At 56.3% G+C, this 21,349-nt stretch overlaps 1 protein-coding gene across 15 annotated transcripts in view; it reads left to right on the top strand.

The window, feature by feature from the left end:
* ABLIM2 (actin binding LIM protein family member 2) overlaps positions 1-21,349 on the top strand; it is a 151,012-nt gene that overhangs the window by 108,143 nt on the left and 21,520 nt on the right. For 4 of the 15 annotated variants that reach the window (XR_009008365.1, XR_009008366.1, XR_009008367.1 and 1 more), the window contains 5 exons: positions 4,429-4,530; positions 5,080-5,133; positions 10,322-10,441; positions 11,411-11,463; positions 11,965-12,106. Coding sequence is in view for 2 of the 15 variants with exons in the window: in XM_007172317.2 (XP_007172379.2) it covers positions 4,429-4,530; positions 5,080-5,133; positions 11,411-11,463; positions 11,965-12,106 (351 nt within the window). In the remaining 13 variants the exon portion in view is untranslated. Of the gene's footprint in view, positions 1-4,428; positions 4,531-5,079; positions 5,134-10,321; positions 10,442-11,410; positions 11,464-11,964; positions 12,543-21,349 lie in introns of those variants that run through there. The other 11 variants (XR_009008372.1, XR_009008371.1, XR_009008369.1 and 8 more) reach the window with 6 other exon arrangements.

The raw sequence follows: 21,349 nt of genomic DNA, 5'->3' as shown, positions 1-21,349 counted from the left end.
GTAGCTTTGTAGTATAGTCTGAAGTCGGGGAGCCTGATTCCTCCAGCTCTGTTTTTCTTTCTCAAGATTGCTTTGGCTATTCGGGGTCCCAGTTCTCTTTGTTCAGAAATTGGACAAAGCCCCCTGCCCTCCTCTCCGGTGCAGTATGCAGGGGAGTCTGGCACCCATGGCTCTGCCCCCTGCCGACTTCCAGGGCTGTCTGTGACCTCGGGAGCCCCAGCCTTTTGCCAGGACTCACCCCTAGGGAGACTGAGGCTCAGGGACAGGTCGCTGGGCTGAGCCCAGAGGCAGGCCCTCGTTCACCACGTGCGTCCACCTGCCGGCCGTGGGGCCACCACTTCTCCCTGACACCTCTCACTGAGGCCCACGGGCTCTGGTGCATCCCAGCCTGTGGGCACTCTGCAGCCAGCTGTGCCAAGGGCCGCCTGCCTTCTTCTCAGCTGGTCACGGGGCCTGGCATCCACCCACGCTCTCCGGAAAAGCCTTCCCTGGTCTCTCCTCGCAGCATCTTCAGCTTCTTTGGCTCCTTAGGTGGAGATTTTCCCTCTGGACGACACTGTGGGTGGAGGGCTCACCAAGGAGAGGCCAGCGCTTGCCCTGATCTGGCCAGATGCCCCTCCTTCACCCCCCCATCCCAGACACACCTTCCCACCGTGTCCTGGTGCCCGGGGCCACCCTCCTGCCAGGACCTGCGTGCAGCGTAGGTGCCAGTGACAGCCGTTTACACTTTAGTATGAATTTCAGTCCCCAATGTGTCTTCCAGGACAGTGTCAGGTTTAAGCCTGACTTCTCACCTGTTAAGGAGCAGGCCGCGGGTCCGCAGGTGAGTGCAAGCAGAAGTGATGCTGCCGAAACCACCTGGCTGGGCAGTGACGGGAAGTGACTGCTGAACCTGCTCCCCACAGGGTGTGAGAGGGAGAGGAGGGGCTGCAGATGCAGAGCCTCAGGTCAAGGCCACTTCCCCACCCACCCGCCGCGCCCGTAGGCACCTCTTCATCTCGCCCCCATTCTGGGGCCCTCCACCTGGTGGCCGTGGCTGGCTCAGGTGGCACGTGGCAGTGAGCGGGGCAAGTGGAAACCCACCCTCGTCTCGGTGACCCATGGGGTCCCTGCAACGGGCTGGGGGCTGGCCTCGCCTCTGGTCACCTTGAGAAGATCCACAGGAGCAAGTGAGGGAGCTCCCAAGGGCAGAGCTGGGACAGCTGAGCAGCAGAATGAAGGACGTGATGTTGGATCGTAAAGCAAAGTACAAATGTCCACGTGTCCACACCGATATAAAGGAACGATTGGATAAATAAATAACTGGGGGAGAAGAGACAAACTCCCTGCAGAAGAATCCCCAGTAATTCACGCGGACCCTCCACCCTCCAGGAGGGGCCCCCCGCCCCGTGTCAGGTGTGGGCTGTGCACGGCGGCTCCCTCCCAAAGAGCACAGAGTTGGGGGGGTGGGAGGAGCTGGACGGGGAGAATCCTGGCCAGCACGACCTCGGCCGCGGGGTCAAGGTCAATCGCAGTGGTAGGCCACGTGGATGGCAGTGCCCCTGATGTGATGGGAGGGGGGGGCGCCTCCCCTCTGTGCTCTTCCTCCCAAACCCGTAATCCCCGTCCAATCATGAGAAAAGCATCTGACGAACCCCAGCCGAGGGACAGTCCGCGAAACACCGACCAGCACTTCTCAAAACTGCCAAGGCCGTGGAATGCAAGGAGAGTGTGAGAAACGGTCACAGCCCAGGGGAGCCTGAGGACACGTGAGGACCAGTGTCGCCTGGTGTCCTGGACGGATCCTCAGATACAAAAGGGGAAAACGGGTGAAACCCAAATAAAGTAAGGCGTTTAGACAACACCCGCGTGGCAACGCACCGGTGGCACGTAAAGTAACAGAGGGAATGACGTGCGGTCCGCAGGAAGGCTTCGTGCTGCCCGGAACTGCTCTGCAACAAGGCATCAATTTGGACAAACAGGCGAGGTGGCCGCTCACCGGCCAGGGGTTCCCCGGCTCTGAGAGTTCCCCTCCCCGGCATCCTCGTGTCTCCCTGAGGGTGCCGAGGGCCCCTCCCTGGCAGAGGTCAGAAGCAGCCTCGGTCCTGACCCATCTCCAGGAGAAGCCACGTACCTCGGCCCGAGGGGCTCCGTGCCTTTTCAAAGTTGCCGCTCAGCTGGGTGACCTCTGGCTGTCCCCCATCCCCGGTGACATCAGTGGTTGGGGTTTTTGCCCCCAAGGCCCACGGGGGAAGCTGGCCCTCAGAGCAGCACCTGGGGCCAGGCCTCACCAGGACACCGGGCCCTGCAAAAGGCAGTCGTGGTGGCTTGGCCGCCGGGCTGTCGTGAGCAAAGTGCTGCGAGAGGCCCCACGTGGGGTCTATGTGAGGGTGCATTTGATGATGATTTAGCAACACGGTGAATGGGCAGGCAGGTGTGTGTCCAGAGAAGGGAGTAGTCAGCTGGGCTGTGTTCTCTGGGAAGGCTTTGCACTTGAGCCTTGACCCAGGAAGGGTCTGCATGGGTGGGGAGGATTGGAAAGGGAGTCCAGAAGGGGATGGGGGGGAAGGGGAGGCTAGCAGAGGCGTCCTGGGTCAGGTCCAGGGTCTTAAGAGTGCGGTGACCGGTGTAGAGGCCCCTGGATGGCAGGTGTGAGGTGGGCCTGAAAGCCCAGCGTGGCCACCACATGGTGCCTCCTGACCCTGGTGAAAGCCGTGGTCCTCCTCAGATACGTGTGTGCGCGTGTGCGTGCGTGCGCGCGCACACACACACACACACACACACACACACACAGAGTCTTGCCTGTGAGGTCAGACCCTGCACGGTAGGCCTGGGGACTGGGGTGAGGGGCGGGCAGGACTCCTGTGACGTGTTAGAGACTCCAGCCTCCTGGGCAGCGGTGGAGAGAAACAGGCCACCGGAAGCTGGGTCAAGACGTGCCTGGCACGGTGGTGCCGCCTTAAGTGAGCGTCCTCGGCGGCTCCGGAGTCCAAGCAGGTGCAGTAAAGCCCCTGCTTCCACCATATGCTCCGCTGCCCCGGAGATGGATGAGCCACAGTCGGCAGGACGGATCTGAGGTTTTCTCTGCGTGCCCGTGGGCGTGGTCTCCCCGGGTGCAGGAGTCTGGCCTGGCGTGAGGCTCCAGAAGGCTCTGTGCTGTGCTGGAAGGTGGCAGCTAAGGGAAAAGCAGGGTTCACGCCCCGAAGAGGGGGGCAGTCATCTACCTGAAGCTCCATCCACGCTGACAGGTGAAATTGGCGCCGCGCCCAGGAAGATGCTTAAGCTGTAGTCAGCAGCCCCCGTGTGGCCTCAGCCTGGTTCGGGCCGCTGGCTGTGGGCTGCTGAGCCCACCCCGACCCGCGGGCCCCCCTTTGCCCTCAGCGCACCCCTCCGCCAGGCAGGAGTGTCCCCCATGAGCCCGTCTACTGCGTCTACCCCCATTAGCCCGCCTCCAGGTTGGGCCCAGCGCTCACTCTGCCTCATCACCAAGTCACCTCGGGGTCCTGCGGCTTGCAACTGGGGCTGTTTTCAAGTCAGGGGTGTCCGTTTCCCTTTGCCAAGCTGTCACATAACGCGGCGAGGGTTTCCTGTGGCTAAAGGGGAGGAAATGCATTGTGCCTTTGCGTGTCTCGCTAAAAGGAGCCGTATGCCTTTCGTGCCGTGTTTGACGCCCGTCACACCCTGTGTACCATCCCATTCCTCAGTAGGTGTGGTGCGGGGCAGGGAGGGTCAGCGGGTGACCACGGCTGTCTAAATTTGTGACTTGATAATCCAACCTTGTTCGCAAAACAGAAATGACAAATCCAGACGGGATGAAAATCGGGGCCAGAATCAGAGGACTCTTTCCATTTAACGGGGCAAAAAATTTGCTTTATTTGGGAACATGGCAGCTGATTAATACCAATGGTCTCTTATTCTCCTGTGGCTGATCGAATTTTACTCAGTGGCTTTTCAGGACAGATGTAGATGAATTCTAGCCCTTTAATCCCGATTCTGAATGGCTAATTTGTGAATTCCCCAAGAAATCAGCGTCTTTTTACGCAAGGATACTTAGGACATGGGGGGGTGCTTACTTTTGGTGAATTTGTGAGTTTCTGGCTTCCGATGGCAGCCCCGGCAGAGCAGCAGCGTGGCTGGGCCCGCCCCAAGGAGAGGGAGCTCTGCCGAGGGCCAGGCCAGACTTCGCAGGAACTGGGAGCCAGCACGGGCTCTGCCCTGGGCGTGCCTGTTCCCTCACCACGGGGCCAGCGAAGGGGGTCCCTCGAGGTTGGATTAACAAGCCGTGGGGCCCACCTGGAGGTGTCGGTGAGGGTCCCTCTCCCTGGGCAGCGGGTTCGGGCGGCCCCGCCAGGCAGGGGAGAGGGGCTCACGAGCTTTCATGCTTGAAATGCTCTCCTCTGCTTTTCCCTTCCCGCCTTCTGTCTGCCGGCTTTGCTTTCCCGTCTGGAGGCAGCGAAAGTGGCCGGAGCACCTCCAGCCTCTCCGTGCTCTCAGACAGCAAGCCTCCCCCCTCCACCTACCAGCAGGCTCCTCGCCACTTCCACGTCCCAGGTAGGCGCCCAGGACACACGGCCGCCCGCCAGGCAGACCGTCTGTCCGCCCCCGAGCTGTCGGGGCAGGGGGGTGGGAGCGGGCCGCCGTGCCTCTCGGGGGTGGCGTGGTCCCCGAGCCTCCCCATCTCCCTCACCCCTAAATTCCGAGATGCTTTAAAAGTCCGCCAATGGGTGTGCGCATCCCCAAAGTGGCACGTGTTTGAGTTTCTCCCGAATCTCTACAAACACCAGGGAGGCATGGCTGCCCTCCTGAGAATGGGCTGGAGAGAGGGGCTGACCGGGTCACAGCCGTCGCTGGACCCCCGCCCCAGCCACCTCTGTCCCTCTGCCCCCTTCACGCGGCGGGTGGCATCGGGGCTGAGCAAGGCTGACGTGCAGTGTGAGGCCTGGATGCCAGTCGCCGGGGCGGGTGCCAGATCCTTGCTGGGGACTCTAAACCTGGGTGACGGATTGCTGCTGACAAAAGAGCGGTAGAATGGAAACCATCACAATCTGCCTGCTCACCCTGCTGTTCTCTCCTTTTTTTTTTTTCTTTCTTCTTTCCCAGACACTGGCGTCAAAGATAACATCTATAGGAAACCCCCCATCTACAAGCAGCATGGTACATACAGTCGGATTCCTCTGCTGCTGTGTTTGCCCTGCATGCCTGTCGGTGCCTTTGCTTCTGAATGCTTCCTGTTGTTGTGTTCTGAGACATGATGGGGAGGGTACCTCGGGGGCCCCGCAGTCTAAACATTAGGTGCAAATTTGCCTGTAGGCTCCCGAGAGGCCCCTGCAGAAATTACAACAAAGGGTGTGTCCTACTAAGGACACCTCTGTGTGTCTAAACCCGGGGCTAACACACGTGGGCCGGGGCCGGGGCTGGGGATTTGTAACCAAGAGCTGGTCTCGGTGTGTGGCTTCAGGGATGATACTTTGAGAGAGGCAGCCAGACTGACTTTAGCCAAGGTGATGAAGGACGGAGGTGCTTGGACCACAATCCGACCCAGCCTGGTCTTTGTAAAACAGAACAAACCAGAATCAGTCATTTATTCCTCCATGAGAATTTAAGTCCTGTGTTTTGAGAATTTCTGATGATGGAATAAATGACTCAGCCTTTGGTTGAAGGGATTTCTTGCATCAGCGAAGAGGGGCTGGAGATGCTTGGTTCCAGGGGCATCTCTTGGCCCCCCAGTTTCCCTCTCAGAGGTGACCAGCCACCTGCGCTCCACCTGAGCCTGCAGGGGACAGGTACACAGGGAACAGAAGGCTCCAGATCTCACCTCTGTTTCGTCACAGAATCTCTGGTGATTTGGGGCTTGTTGCTTCGCCATCCTGAGCCTCTGTTTCCTCATCTGCAAAACAGGACCGACCCTCCACTCTGCCCTTTTCACAGGCTGGTTGTGAGGACCGGATGGGATAATGAACGTGGAATCATGTTCTAAACTGTCGAGTGCGGTGCACGTGATGGGGATTGTTATTAAGACACCAGAGAGGTGGGAAGAGGAATCCTCATACTTAAGTTCTTGTCTAGATGCGCCCAGAAAACAGCCACCTCCCCCGTTGACAACTGGGTGGACGCTGCTGGGTGGAATCTATAAAAGTGCGTTTTCTGAGGCTTACTGACAAATCGGTGCTCTAGTTGTGCAGGCTTTGTGTGTTTTATCATTTTCTCCTTGACTGCAATAGGCCCTATGCTTTGTGTATTTCTTCCTCTTCCCAAGAAAGAGAAAGATGAATGGGAACTCCTGGGTCTCCGGAAGGCGATGCCTTTCGCCGTTGCCTCTCAGTCGGAGAAGCAGGGAGCCCAGATCTTCCCGAGGGATCAGAGAGAGGGAGGGGCGCGTAGACTTCAGGGCCCTCAGAGGTGGTCCAGACCAGCTCCCTGTGTTACCGGCGGGGAAACTGAGGCGCAGGAAGGAAAGAGCAGGCACAGAGCGGTGTCTTTCCATCGTGGCGCCCGCACTGCAGCCAGGAGGCTGTGCGTGCTGTCTGCGTCCGCGGGAAGGACTGACTGACTCGGCCTTTTATCAGCCGCTAGCTGACACATCACGTACACACACAGGGTCGGAGGGCCGGCCCCTGGGAGGGGAATAGGCAGTAAATCAGATTAGGAAATTGCTCACTAGCATCTGACGGACCCCGATCTAAGACAGAGAACTTCTGACAGTAAGGCCCTTAACCGAATCGTGCAGTGGAGATTCGGTTTATTTACCCTTTTCTTTTTTTTGGCCATGCCGCGCGGCACACGGGATCTTAGTTCCCCAACCAGGGATCGAACCCTCGTTCCCTGCAGTGGAAGCGCGGAGTCTTAACCACTAGACTGCCAGGGACGTCCTGGTGTACTCTTACCAGGGGTAATCTCTGTGTTTCTTTTTTAATCTGGATAGAAACACCTCTTCTATCCAAAGGCAAGTGAATTCCTCTTTGACTGAACCCTGAACAATGACCCAAACCCTCTTAACGTTCTAGAATGTGGGTTTATTGATTATTTTATGAAATAAACTTTACAGAGCGCCTGCTCTCTGCCACGCATTCGGCCACGTCGTGGGGATGAACATGAATACAGTCTGTCCCTGCTTGACTGTAAATGGGCCATGAATGAAGTGAGCGCTCACGGGTGCTGTGTAGTCCTCTCCACCAGCTTTCCTTAGACAGCCGTCAGGACATCACGGATGTGGGAATTCCCTGGCGGTCCAGTGGTTAAGGCTCCACGCTTCCACGGGAGGGGGCTTGGGTTCCATCCCTGGTTGGAGAACTAAGATCCCGCATGCCGCGTGGCATGGCCAAACAAAATAAAAAATAAAAAACTAAGGACATAATGGATGTGATGGGATGCATTTGATTTCCAATAGATTTGAGATGTCTTAATTTTACAAGATTTGCCCCATCGAGCTGGACCATATCCGGGCAGAAGTGCATTGGGGTGGGGGGGCATGCATGTGTGCATCATACATGTGTATGAGCATGCGTGTGTGCGAGCATGAGTGAGTGTTGAGTGTGCATGTGTGTGTTTAAAGCCCACGTGCAGCCACCAGCCCCCCATCTCAGCAAACTGACCGTCCCCTCATCTGTCAAGGGAGAGAGGCACACACCTCAGGATGGAGAACCCATCCTTTTAATAGCCAGACTTTGCAGAAACAAACTCCGGGTGATGATGTTGAGTCCCTGGACCATTTAATTAGCTTAAGATAATATATTCAGTGAGTTTTAAAATGTTATGCTTTTTAATTAATGTATTTACTTTTCAACTTTTTATTTCCAACTCATCAGAAGTTGTTGTTTTTTGTTTTGTTTTTTTTAATTAGCAGCACTCTTCTCTGGTGCTCTAGTCCCGTTGCTGTTTTTGGGAAATGGGCCTCCAGCATGAGGATGGTCAGGCCTGGGGACTCAGCGGGGGTGGGACCCTGGCGTTGAGGACGAGGGTTAGGGTTAGGATTGGCAGTCAAATAGCTGCCGCTGAATGCATCGCGTGTGCTGGGGTTTCATCTCAACACAGCCCTGAGGCAGGTATTATTAGAGACAAGGAAACTAAGGCCAGGGCCGCAAAGTGACCCCCGTCGATGGCCAAGTCACACCAGGTCTGCCTGACCCCTGAACCCACCACTCTTATTTTACATCATTTTGCATCATTAGAGACCAATAGTATTTTCTTAGACTACCTTAGTTCCAATTCTACTTGTTTACAATTTAATGGCTTCAAAAAAGAATAAGAGAAGAAAGGAAGCAAAAGAACTGAATGGGAAATAAGAAGGAAGGGGAAGAAGGAAGGGAAGGAAGAACCGCATCCCGTGGGGCAGAGATGCTGCAGGACCAGCAGAGGGCGTTGGACGGGCTGGGAGGTGGGGTGCGGGGGACCTCCCACCACCCGCTAAAGGTCCAGCTGCTATGGGCACATTTTTGGTGTCTTTTGAACGGTCCTGAATCAGTCGCGGTGTTGAACCCAGGATTCTTTGTGAGGCAGACAGGATTCCAGCCACAGCTGCTCCCCTGCCAGCTCTGTCTCTCGCTCTGGAGAACGGGGTTCTGGCTTCGAGGGGCTCTGCGTGAGGCCACGTGATGCTTGGCACAGAGCAGGGACTTTCCTCTCAATGGAGTGAAGCTGGCTCAGTTTTTAGACTGTTTAAAATGAATTCAAGAGGAAAAAGTAACGCTTCCCCCAAATTTCCCAGGAAGCTGACTGTCCAGCTGCAGGGACAGATGTTTTGTTTCCTTGGTAAGCGCATGTGAGCCGTCAGATGGCAGTGTGTGTGGAGACGCTGGCCCAAGAAACAGGGGTGGCGTCTCACCACCTCCCACACCTGCAGACAGTGGGGGGCTTGCTCCCACCTCCCAGAGCTGCCCACCCACGCCAGACGGTAGAGGCGACCCATGTAGCCTGTACTCCTAGCTCTTTCTTTGGCGCCTGGTTTAAGACGGGAATTAATCACATCTCATGTGTCTCTGGGGTTCCTTTGTAGTGGGGTCGAGTCTCATTTTGGTTTGGGGATGGGAGGAAAGGGAATGGCCCTGTATCCAGAAAGAAAATTAGAGACCTCCCGCTCTAGTTGGGATGCTCCCTATAGAGGTCCCAAGGGACGCAGGGAGTGGGACGTCAGCCTTTCCCAAAAGGGTACTCACTGGCAAATACTTTCCAGGGCTCAGAAGGATGCTGCCTTGTGTGATAGGAAAGACACACGCAACTTGATTTCTCTGCTTGTCCTGAATTGATCTGTCTTTTTCCTGAGACTCTGAAACAGCATGTTACAAATTAGCTGCCCGGTTAACCTCTCGTTTCATTCCTAATATTCCAAACCTGTAAGCTGAGCTCCCCATCATGTGACAGCACCTGCGTGTTATCTCATGCGATCCTCGTAAATTGGAGGGGTGGGCGTCATTTGCCCATTTTACGGATCAGGAAACCGAGGCTCAGAGCTGTTAAGGAAGCAGCCCGAAAATAACACAAAGCTCCGGGTTCCTCTATTTTCCTAACCATGCTCCATTTCTCGAGAGAATCCGTTGGGTGTTTTGTGGGCTGGCAGACTGGGGCTCTGGAAAGCCCTTGGTTTGAGTCTGGTTAGCTTGTGCACACCTCCTGGAACTGGTGGCGTTTGCAGAGAAAACTGGCTAAATCTTGGTGGGATATCCCCCCTTTTTGGAGGTGGGGCCCTTCTTTAAGCCCTGAGGTAGCTCTATAGCCAGAGTTAGTCTGGCCCAATATGCTCCCCGAGGCTATGGAAAGTCCTCAGACCCAGGAGGGCCGCTGTGATCTGAACTCCTGGGATCTCACATCCCCAAAAGCCCTTTGGTTGGAGCCACTTAATTGTTTTTGCATTTGCAAATTACCCCAAGTGTGGCGGTCCATTCTGGGGCCTCTGTGGGCTGTTCAAGGATCCAGCTCACTTACTTTTACCAGCAGACCTGGCCCTGGAGGCCTTCTCTGGGCTGGACGAGGGCAGTGCTCTTAGAGCTCCAAGTAGCCGCTGGCCCGATGCCCCTGGGGCGACCGTGCAGCTGCCAAGAGTCCCGGCTGGTGTATGGTCAGACGCTCAGGGCTCCGCTGCCTGGCGACCGCCGTTGTCCAGGCAACAGGAGAGCCTACCCTGACGGGCGTGCGCCCCTCTGAGCCCCCTGCTCCCCGCCTCTCCTGCACGGTGCCCCGCACGCAGGCTTGTCATCAATTTGCCTCTGCAAGTAGACACGGCAGGATATTTATCTTCACTTTGAAAACCACTGTCTCTCCCGGGAGACGGAGAAACAGGTAGCCGTCGGGAGTAACGAAATGTCAGTGCATCCAGAACGGTCTTCAATTGTGGCCTTATCTTGTCAAGGTCCTGTAGCCCAATCCCCAATTTCCAAGCTCTCGGGCCTGATGTCAGTCTTGTCCTTGGTGGTGCACAAGGGAGGGTGCTCCAAAAGGCTAGAAGGTCCGAGCCCTCCGCAGGCTGCAGGTAAGGAGCCCACCCTTGGCATGTCCTTACTATGGCCTCGGTCTCTGTGGCAGGTGGCGAAGGACACTGGGGGCTTTCCTTTCATCGTTCCTTGCATGGGGTCAGTGATTTAGCTTGGGAGGCACAGAATGGGTCTTTACCAAACTGGATGCTGAGAACTGTCAACCTGCCCTCGTGTGATTTATCTCATCATGCTTGGTTGGAGATGTCAGCCCGGCTGGGTGACAACCCCCCATCCCAAAACAGGCAGATGGAGAATACAGACACCTCTTGACTCAGCTCTAGATAGTCTGCTGAATAACAGACGTTTGCTTGCTCTGTTCCGTAGAGCGCACCTCTGGTTGTATGTTGTACCCTCTTTACTGCTGTTCGTGGAATTCTCCCAGTGGCATAGCTCACTCACCTTTTTGTGTTTTGTGAGCAGTGAGGTGGGGCAGACAGAGGAAGGACTTAAAGTCAGACTGCCTGGGTTCAAATGCCAGCCTCTGCCACCCGCTGATCCATGATCTTGAGAAAGGCACGTCATGTCTCTGAGCCTCAGTCCTCTGATCTGTGAAATGGGTCACGTGGGGATGAGCAGTCATGTCCGTGAAGCACCCAGCTGAGTCTGACCCAGTAGGGGCTGGACCACTGGGCCCTTCTGTTCCTTTGAACTTGGAAGATAGAAAGTATGTTCTTCGAAATGCCAAGTGGCCGCAGGGTGGTTGGCTGGAATGTAAATGAGGCATCACTTCACACATCTGCTCTTGATTCAGCACATCCTGTGCAAGGCTCCAGGCACTCCCCAGGCCACATTCCTGCGGGGACCTTCGCCAGCTGGTCTGGTTCCTCAGCCCTTAAAAGTATGAGTGCTGGCGACTTTTCTTTGATTATTTTCCATTTTTGAGCATGACTGTGAAGTGGGAACTGACACATGGAAACCCAGCATCTATGGTGCGCTGCCTTGACAGATTGATTTTTCCCTTCCAGCCGCGAGGCAATCAGATGGGGAGGACGGAAGTTTCGACCCGGATAACAGGAAGGTAATGCAGGGGCAGACCTGGTTTTGTGGGGACTTCTCCAGCTTGAAGCCTCAGGCTCCTGCTCTTAGGTCGTGCTCCTTAGGGATTAGGCAGGGCCACATGGAACGGGGACCGAATTTAAGAGGTGGTACCACCAGCCCCCTTACAGTTAGGACTAGCACGTCTACTACCAAGGTCCTCATTCTATGCTGTGTAACTTGGTCATGGTTCTATAACCAAGGAGATGGTCTGAAAAGAAAGGAAAATAAATCAAAACGCATATTTTAGGGTTTGGCCCATGGGCTGAGTTTGCCCGCCCACCCTGGCTCAAGAGGTGAGACCCCCTTTGCTTGTCTTTAAAGAAGGTAGGTGTGTGTGGAAAGAGCCCAAGGCTGGCTTACCCGGCTCTCCCCTTGTGAAGCCATGTGAGCCCCGACCTCCCTGAGCCTCAGTTTCCTCCTCTGTAAAGTGGGGCAATGCCACTGCAGGTGACCTCAGAATTCACTTCTGTTTTTTTCTCAGCAGAAGACCAACTGGCTGATCCTCAAGGGGGACGCAGACACTAGGACCAACTCTCCAGACCTAGACAGCCAGTCTTTGTCCCACAGTAGCGGGACCGATAGAGGCCCTCTCCAAACGATGCCAGGGGACAACATTTACTCACGTGAGTGGTTCTTTTGAGCACGGAGCTGACAGTGTGGCCTGAAAGTCCTTGCAGAAAAGGGGCCCACAACCTCGAGCCAATCCCCCCCAGATCTAAGCCTTGCTTATGAAAAACTGTGAGAGCAAACCCACAGACAGAATGGCGAGCCCGGTAGGAAGCAGGCCAGTAGCCGTGTGCTGGCTTCCCTTGGTGACACCCTGATTCAGCCAGCCTGCTGCCCAAGGGCCACGCCGGCGTCTCCCGGAGCTCTCCAGAGCTGGCAAGAGGGCAGAAAGCCAACTCAGGCTCCTGGGCTCCTTTGGGAAAAGGGCTTGCAGGCTGCCAGGCTGGAAGTTGAGGGCCCGTCTCCCTCCGGAGTGGACAGGAGCATGGTCCAGGGGGGCGAGTCCAGACTCGGAGCCGAGAACGGCATTATCGTGTCTCCTGTGCTCATCTTGGGACAGGGGCCGGGAGCTGGGACTCCAGATCCTCAGGGAGTGCAGGAGACAAAGACCACGTCTGCCTGATCCGGGGGGTCGTGAAGCTGCAGTAGGCGTGACCTTCAGATGTCGGGCGAAACTCCCCATAACGTTCTTCACGTCCAGAGGCTGTAAATTATAGGCAAAAACAACGGCGAGCTGCCGTCTGATGCCCGCGGTAGATGGTGGGCAGAGTCTTTGGGTCTCAGCAGCTGTGGCTGGGTTTCTGTGGACAAGCTTGAGGCTTAGCTTGGAAGCAGAGGCCAGGAGGGGATGGTCGTGGGCGTGAGAAAGCCGAGGAAAGACACTGGCTTTGCCGTAAGACCTGAGTTCAAATCTCAGCTCACCACTTGCTGGGCCTCAGTTTCCCCTGTGTGCCTGGCGGGGTCGTGAGAGACCCGGAGGAGGTGCCGCGTGTGAAGCCAGCACTTGGCCGGGCCCGTAGTAGATGCTCACCACCATCATCACCATTCTCGTGACTGTAAACCATCTCACAAATGAAAGTGCGTGTGTTCCGACATGGGAAGAGGGTGAGAAGCGTGGAGATGATCACTTGTTAAAGAAGACGTCTAAACAGAGAAAGCGTGTGTTGTTTTGTGTGTGATCTCTGTAAGCGGATGTCTGTGCGCCCCGGGCCCCGTCCGCCTGGGCCTCTGCTCTCTAAATGGGATCCAGAGCCGGAGCCCAGGGCTGACATCCCCGTGGGAAGGTCACACCGGAGAGTCCCCCAGAGGGTCTCGTCCACCGGAGGCGTGCTCCTCTTGGGGAGGATCTGGAAGGGCCAAGGCAGGCTGCCCATCCCACCAGCGGCAGAGTGAGGGGTGAGGGGTACAGGGCTGGTTACAGGAGGACCAGTGGGCAGGCTGTGGACCAGGCAGCACCAGCCTCCAGCCCTGCTCTGCCTGGTGATGCAGGACTTGCATGTGGCCCCCGGCCACCGGCCTTGACCATGGCCTTTTCTGTTTTGCGCTTTGTTTTTCCTAATGCACTTGAGTTCGGAAGGTGGAGTGCTCCTGCTGTGCCAGCCCCCCAGTAGCCCCCAGTAGCCCCCAGCAGCCCCCAGCAGCCCCCAGTAGCCCCCAGCAGCCCCCAGCAGCCCCCAGCAGCCCCCAGTAGCCCCCAGCAGCCCCCAGTAGCCCCCAGCAGCCCCCAGCAGCCCCCAGCAGCCCCCAGTAGCCCCCAGCAGCCCCCAGCAGCCCGCAGCAGCCCCCAGCAGCCCCCAGCAGCCCCCAGCAGCCCGCAGCAGCCCCCAGTACCCCCCAGCAGCCCCCAGCAGCCCCCAGCAGCCCCCAGTAGCCCCCAGCAGCCCCCAGCAGCCCCCCAGTAGCCCCCAGCAGCCCCCAGCAGCCCCCCAGCAGCCCCCAGCAGCCCCCAGTAGCCCCCCGTAGCCCCCCATGCCTTGAGGCCACCAAAGCGTTAGCCCCGGGACTCGAGAGCACCCAGGAAAGGACTATCTGGGGTCCTCAGGGTGGTCTTTTCTAGCTTCAGTCCTTCCCTTGCTGGGAGGTGGGTGGGCCTGCATCTGCAGCTCCCCGCCCTGTCTCTCCTCACGGGGGCAGCTGCTGTCCCCAGGGAGTCCCACTTCTGGCCTGCCTGTGGCTTGGGGCTTAGGGAGGTGGGGACACCATCTGGGGAGAAGCCTGGGCAGGAGACGGGCCGCCCCGTGGGGACCTCCCTGTGCCACGCTGACCCGTTCGTGTTTCCTCACCTCTGTGCACTGCTTCCTCATCTGCACGTGCTGGACGAGGCGCCCTGGGGTCGTCCCAGGCGGTAGACCCTGTGAGACCCGCAGGCTGTGCAAGTGTTTTGGCCAGTCACACACCTTCAAGGTCTGTTTGTCAACCCCGTTCCTTGCTGCTGTGTTCCCATCACAAGCTGCAGGTGTAGCCGCGGATGGGAATGGACCGCCTCCCATCCAGGTGTGCCCGGCCGGCAGGAATTGGAGAGCCTATGCTAGAATTCGTGCTCTAACTGGGGCGAACCCTCCAAAGTACAAACAACCTGCGTGTGTGTGTGTGTGTGTGTGTGTGTGTGTGTGTGTGTGTGTGTCCTCCTCCTTCAGGGATGCAGGCTCACGATGACCATGACAATGGTTCTGTCATCCCTTCGCTTTCTACACATGTTCTGACGTCAGTTCCTCCGAATGGGAAACCTACTGTGTCTAACAATTGCAGCTGTGCCTTTATTTCTGTCCTGGTGACATCGCCTTGTTTCCCAATGTGCATGGAAATAGCAGTGAGGACCCAGGCTGCTGGTGGTGCCTAGGTCAGGCGTGCCTTGCTATCTGCCGGCCTCTTGAGACATTTGGGCGGAATGAGCACACTCTTAAACTGAGAAGAGAAGGGTATCCGCCTTCTTTTCTCGGGTTCCTTCCAGTCTCACCCAGTAGCCCCCAATTGTGAGTCCATCGACACCAGTTTCATTTGCAAACAACCGTTACTGAACAAAGTGTTTGCATGTGGCAAGGCACGCCTCCCTGCATCCCTGGGACATCCATCTGTAGCGCACCCAAGGAGGGTAGGATTGTGACACTCAACACAGTGGGCGCTCAATAAATGTTTGTTGAATTGAAATGCATTAAATTCAACGGGTATTTATTGAGCACCCACTCTGTGCCAGACGCTGTGTAGGGCGCCGAGGGGGAGACCGAGAAGACAAGAGCAGCCCCTGCCCCAGAGACGCGTGCAGGGAGCTGGGACAGGCAAAGACGCCGTTGAGAGCAAGTGCACACGTACCCTGCCGCCGCCTGCCTGGGGTCGTCCGTGGGGCCAGGCACAACCTCATCCCACTCATGACACCATCAGCACATCTCACCTGAGACTGAATTCATCATTCAGTCATTCATCCACCCCTTCACCAGACATTAACTGAGCACCTACTATGTGCTGAACACAGTGCTAGGCAGTGGAGAGGAGGTGGTGAATATGGCCCAGTGCCTGTTCCCCAGGGAAGCAGACAACTGACAAACCAGTGTGACATCCCTCTCCGCTATGGCAGTGGTTCTCAGCCAGCACCGTCAGCCCCTCCAAAGGAGGTCTCATTGAAATACACATTGTATGATAGACTGCTCATTTTCCTTTATGCTACACTTAGGGCATTATCTGGACTATGCATGTAGTAGGTTATATTATTGATGGATCTGATTTCTGCACAGGAAAGGGATGGTATTGATTTTCTGTTACAAGAAGAGGGTCTGGAACCTTACAGGATGAGATTCACTGCCCCAGAAGAACACGAGGTGGTGTGGGCCCCCCTCCCCTGGTCTAGACCCTGTGGACCGGCCCGCTGCTGCTCTGGGTCCCACCTTCCTAACCCTTCACGTCCTGTCCTCCCTTTTGAGGTTTCCCACATCCCCCTCCAGGTGGTCACAGGTGTGCTGAAAGTAAGACAAAGCCCCAGGCCAGCTGGAGACCCTTCCCTGAGGACTCAGTGACCCCTGGAAAGGACCGTACCCTTCCAAAGGGAATAAGGCCCTTCCTCAAATCCCAGCACGTGAGGGGATTTAGGGTGGGCTTGGAGGTCGGGGTGAGGAAAGCTCCGCATTAGAAATCAAGGCAGTGCAGCTGGTTGGTCCAGTGGGGACCACTGCACGCCCACCCTGCCTGTGGTTTTGCCGTTTTACATCACCTTCTGTGTGTCTGTCCCCATGGAGTCCCGTCCCCTTGTCTTCGCCTGCTGCCCACCCATTCCGGGCCTGGTCTGGGGCTGGGATCCGAGATTGCTTCCTGGGTCACCCACCCCCAGTGCCCACCGGTGTGAAGGTCGGGAGACAGCACCTCTGTTCCACTTTTCCTTCCCTGCTGGCAGCAGGAAAGCGGGTTTGAGGCCTGCCCGGAAGTGGCTTTCCTCACCCCCTGTTAGTCCTCTGGAGTTTCCAGGCAAGAAAAAGTCATTCTCACATTTCTTAGTCCACGGCTGAAAGAGAGAGAGACCTGATTCACTGTCTGCCAACCCCATGAGAATTTTGGGGGGTGGGCAATCCTCAGTCTGGGCGTTGGGACCTGAGGACCCCAGGGGCAGAATCCACAAGCATCACACTGATGGGACCTCAGTCCTGGCCCTCATTTTTGGACAAGCAAGAGAAGGCCCAGGGACGGGGTGTGACCGCCGAACAGGTCCTGGGGCCAGAGCAGAGGCCAAACAGACAGCACCCCGGCCCCAGGAGCTGACGGTCCAGAGGAGGCGGGGACACAGACAAAAGCCACGTTAGAAAGTAAGGCCTATGGCGCGTGCAGGTCGGGGGGCCAGGCGCTGCCGATGGCTCGGGGAAGGGAGATGCGAAGTGAGCAGGCTTGAGGGCTGCGGGCTTGAAGGGGTAGGTGTGGGAGTGGGCCTCCTCCCAAAGGTGAAGCCTGGCCGCTGGGCTCTGGGGGAGGGGTGGAGCCTGGGACGTGCAGGGTCACAAAGGGCGTTATGGGCCTTGGGGGGGCTCGGCCTGGCCTCCGAGCGGAGGGCGGACCTAGGGGTGCTCAGCAGAGCCCTGGCCGCCTCTGACTGAGGTTTCAGCCGGGCTGTCGGGGCAGGAGGGGCATTGCCGTCACCCAGGCTGGGGGAGGGTTCTGGGGGAGGTGGTCTTTGGGGGTGTCCTGGGGGGTTCTGAGCAGCACGAACAGCATGCACAGAGCTTCGAGGCAAGAAGCAAGGTGGCAGTTTGGGAAACAGGAAGCCAGTGGGGAGGTGGAAGAGGGCAGCCAGAAACAGCTGGTCTGTGTGTGATGCTGGGAATTTTCTTCTCTGTGTGCTGGGGCCCGGGGTCGGTGCGGCAGGGCCGTGAGCAGGAGATGAGGTGACGTGTTTTATGTGTTTAAACACGGACGCGCAGCTTTGCAGAGGACAGACTGGAGGCTGTTGGGCTGGGGCTCAGGGGACCGGGGTGTCCAGATAAGCCACGGGGAGGCCCCCCGGACAGTCTAAACAGCAGGACTGGTGCGAGCGGTGGAGGAGGGGCGGGGCAGGGGGGCGGAATCAGGGATGACCCGGGGCGTCCTGGCTCTGGTGGGCGGAGGCACCTCTGTTCAGAGCTGGGCAGGAACCAGGTGGGTTCTTCATGTTGAGTCGGGAGGCTGAGACGCCCAGACGGAGCTGTCGGGCCGTGGACGGATGGGCTGGGCGCTCAGGAAAGCATTCTGGGCTGTAGGCAGGGTCACAGGGGTCCTCGGCTCCCGGATGGGCCTGGGGGCGTGGGGGTGGGTCACCTAAGACCCAGGCCCTCCCTCAGGTGGGTTCCTGAGCTGTGTTACTTCTCAAAAGGGTCTGAGGCCCAAAGAAACCGTGACTCTCCTGCTCAACGCCTACCTCACCCCCACCCCTCAGCCTCTGTTTCCCATCTCCACAGGACATGGCGGGGAGGATGGAGAAAGCGTGCGCAGGGGGAGGCCCAGGGATGGAGAGAGCCCGGGCCAGCGGAGGGGTCGGGGGAAGGCTGGGAGGGAGAGGCCCGAGGGAGCTGGAGGGCTTGCGTCCGGCACCCAGCATCCAGCAGGTGGCTGGGACTCCCCTGGGGCAGAGACTGCTGGGGAGGGCATGGCCCACCCGGCCTCCAGCTGGAGGGACGGAGTGCCCTCTGCCCCCTGCTCACGTTCGGCCCCAGCAAGAGCAGTGAGGGTTCCAGACGTCAGGGAGGGGACCTTGGCCCAGGAGAAGCCACCTCCAGGTGCGAGAGGGGGGCACCAGGACAGAGCCCTCTGCCGTTGCCTGGGGGCTGGCTGGGACTCTTCGCTTTTAGCAAAGGTCCCTGTGCCCCCCGTGATGGTCAGGCTTGCCCCCAGCCGGGGAACTGGACGGGGTGTGGCCTCAGATTTGCGGGCAGGGGCACAGGCAGTGCCTGAGACCCTCAGGTGTCCAGTGGCCGCAGGGCCTGATACAACTCGGGGTCGTGAGTACCAGCTGCCACCTGTCCCGGTCCAGTGCACCTGCCTTCTCCCTGTGCGCCTTCTCTCTCTCTCTAATACACACACACACACACACACACACACACACACTCTTAAGGCCAGCCAATGCCATATGCCAGGCAGGTCCCTAGAAGGCTCCCACGCCTGCAAACCCTCACCAGGGCAGAGCTGCTGGAGCAGATAGGGTTACTGGTTCCTGAAGCTAGGGTCCTGGGAGATTGTCTCATCGTCTTCATGAGTAACAATTTGATCTTATACAGGTCACTTCATTTCACTAGGCCTCAGCTTCCTGAACTGTAAAATGGGCTCATGTGTAATGCCTTGGCTTGTGACAGTCAAGAAAATCTCTGAATATGTGAAGGGACCTTTTAAACGAGTGGTTCTCAATCTCAGCTGCACATGAGATCCTGGGACCTCTAAAGTCTACTGATGGCTGGTCCCATCCAGAGAGAGGCCAATTCTAATGGGTCTCAATAGCATCCCAGGGATGTGATAGTGGAGACTCCTCTCTCCCTGCTCCTCCCCACTCAGTACAACTGAAAAGCCCAAGAACAATAGGGCAGACAATCACAGAACTCTGGAGGGTAGAGAGAGGAAGCTGGACTGTTCAGAGACCTGAGAACTTGAGGAAATACGCAGGACCAGTGTCTCTCACCTCCCCTGCAGTAGACAAGGTGACCAAGTAGATGACTGCCCTCCCTGGTACCCAGCAGGAGGCCCACTGGCACCCAGCAGCCTGGAGAATAGGACCAGGGAAACACTCTCCATCTATGGCTGGTGTCTCCCACCCCCACCTCGGGGTATGGGGCAACCAGGGAAGCACCTTTCACCCCAGGTTGCTACCAGAAACACCAGGTGGACGCAGCAGACCAGAAGAGCACTTTAACGAGCATTCTGAAAACTAAACTGTCTTTGGACTCACAGCCTGTAATAAGCCATGCCCCACATGTTAAACCTAAACACAGTGACAGCCTGCTAACATGGAAAACTTAGCTAGGATCCAGGTCTCCCAACATAATATCCGAATGTCCAGGATGCAGTGGAAAATCACTCATCACACCAAGAACCATGAAGATAACTATTTGAATGTGAAAAGGCAGTCAACACATCCTAACACTGAAAAGAATCAGATATTGGAAATATCCTGAGAAGGATTTTTAAGGCAGTCATCACAAAAATGCTTCAACAAACAATTGCAAATACTCTTGAAACAAATGAAAAAGAAAAAAAGAAAATCTCACAGAAGAAATACAAGTTATAAAAAAAAGAATCCAATGGAAATTATGGGAAAGAAAAATAAAATAACCAAGATTTAAAAATTCACTGGATGAAAAAAAAAAATTCACTGGATGGGTTCAATAACAGAATAGCGGGATTTGTCAGAGGAGAGAATCAGTGAACTTGAAGATAGAACTACAGAAATTATCCAACTTGAACAGCAGAGAGAAAATAGCAGAAAAGAATGAACAGAGCCTCAGAGACCTGTCAGACAGCACTTGTATCACTGGAATCCCAGAAAGAAGAGAATGGGTCTGAAAAATATTCAAAGAAATAATGCCTGAAAAGTTAACAAATTTGGCAAAAGGCATAAACTTAACATGCTCGAGAAACGGAGTGAACCCCAAGTAGAATAAGCTCAAAGTAATACACACCAAAGCACACCATAATTAAACTTACAAAAACTAAAGACAGAAAAAAATAATACTGAAAACAGCCCGAGGGAAAAGACATATTACACTCCCTACTGGGGACACCAATGCAAATGACAGCCAATTTCTCCCCAGAAACCATGGAGGCCAGAGGAAGATGGCATGTATTTCATGTGCAGAAAGACATTTGCTGTGGATGTGAATTCTATCTTGGATGGAAATATCCTTCAGGAATGAATGGAAAATGGAGACATTCTCAGACGAAGGAAAAACTAAGACAAGTTTTCACTCGCAGACGTACTTGGCTCAAGGCAGTTCTCCAAACAGAAAGGAAGTGATAAGAGGGCTCGGAAATTCAGAAAGGAAGAACATCAAAACAGGTTACAATACGGGGTCAATATAACAGACTGTCCTTCTTGTGATGAGTTTCTTAAATCATTGATGATCAAAGCAAAAATTGTTACACCATCCGATATGGAAGCTCAAGGCAGGTAGAAGAAAGAGCGAAGACAGTCATAGCTGATGAGTGAGGAAGATGAAGTGACCTGAGCGGAAGTAAGGTCTCTACACCTACTGTGAGACCAGACGCCGGCAGCCTGAGCACAGGGGATTTTAGAAGCTGGCTAGGTGATTGCAGTGCATCCGGGTAGAGAACCGCTGGTTTAGAGCAGGTAAGGCTGGGGGTGAAGGCGTAGTTGTTCTCGGGGCCCTAAGGGTTCCCAAGCCTTAGTGTGTATCAAAATGCCCTGGAGGGCTTGTAAAACACAGACCGCTGGACCCCAGCCCCAGAGTTCTGAGTCTGTGGGTCTGGGGTGGGGCCTGAGAATTTGCCTTTGTAGCAAGCTCCCAGGCGTGGCTGGTGCTGCTTATTGGAGACGCCGCTTTGAGAAGACTACTCTAGCATCCCCGGCTGATCAGGAGCTCCTGGGTCTCAGCTGAGGGTCCCTTAGATCCTCAGCCCGACAGCCTCACATGCCCGAGTGTGCCTGGCTCTGGGTGTAACTTGGGAAGCAGGTGTGTCCCAGAGGGACCCCAGGACTGTAAGTCAGGAGGCCCTTGTCTTGTGTCCCAGGGCTGGGTGACCTTGGGCAGGTCCCTCTGTGTCCCTGGGCCTCAGTTCCCCTTCTGTGAAATGGGAGGAGCTGGCAAGGTCACTTACCTGGCGGAGCCCAGGGCGACCAGGAGGAGTGAGGGATGCCCGGCAGGCCTGGCCCGAGCGCCTGGCCCTGCTTCTCTCCCTCCAGC

This window comes from Balaenoptera acutorostrata, chromosome 5 (genome assembly GCF_949987535.1).
Source record: "Balaenoptera acutorostrata chromosome 5, mBalAcu1.1, whole genome shotgun sequence".
Classification (NCBI taxonomy): domain Eukaryota; kingdom Metazoa; phylum Chordata; class Mammalia; order Artiodactyla; family Balaenopteridae; genus Balaenoptera; species Balaenoptera acutorostrata.
The sequence above is the reverse complement of the archived record's forward strand: the minus strand, read 5'-3'. Positions and strand labels throughout refer to the sequence as shown.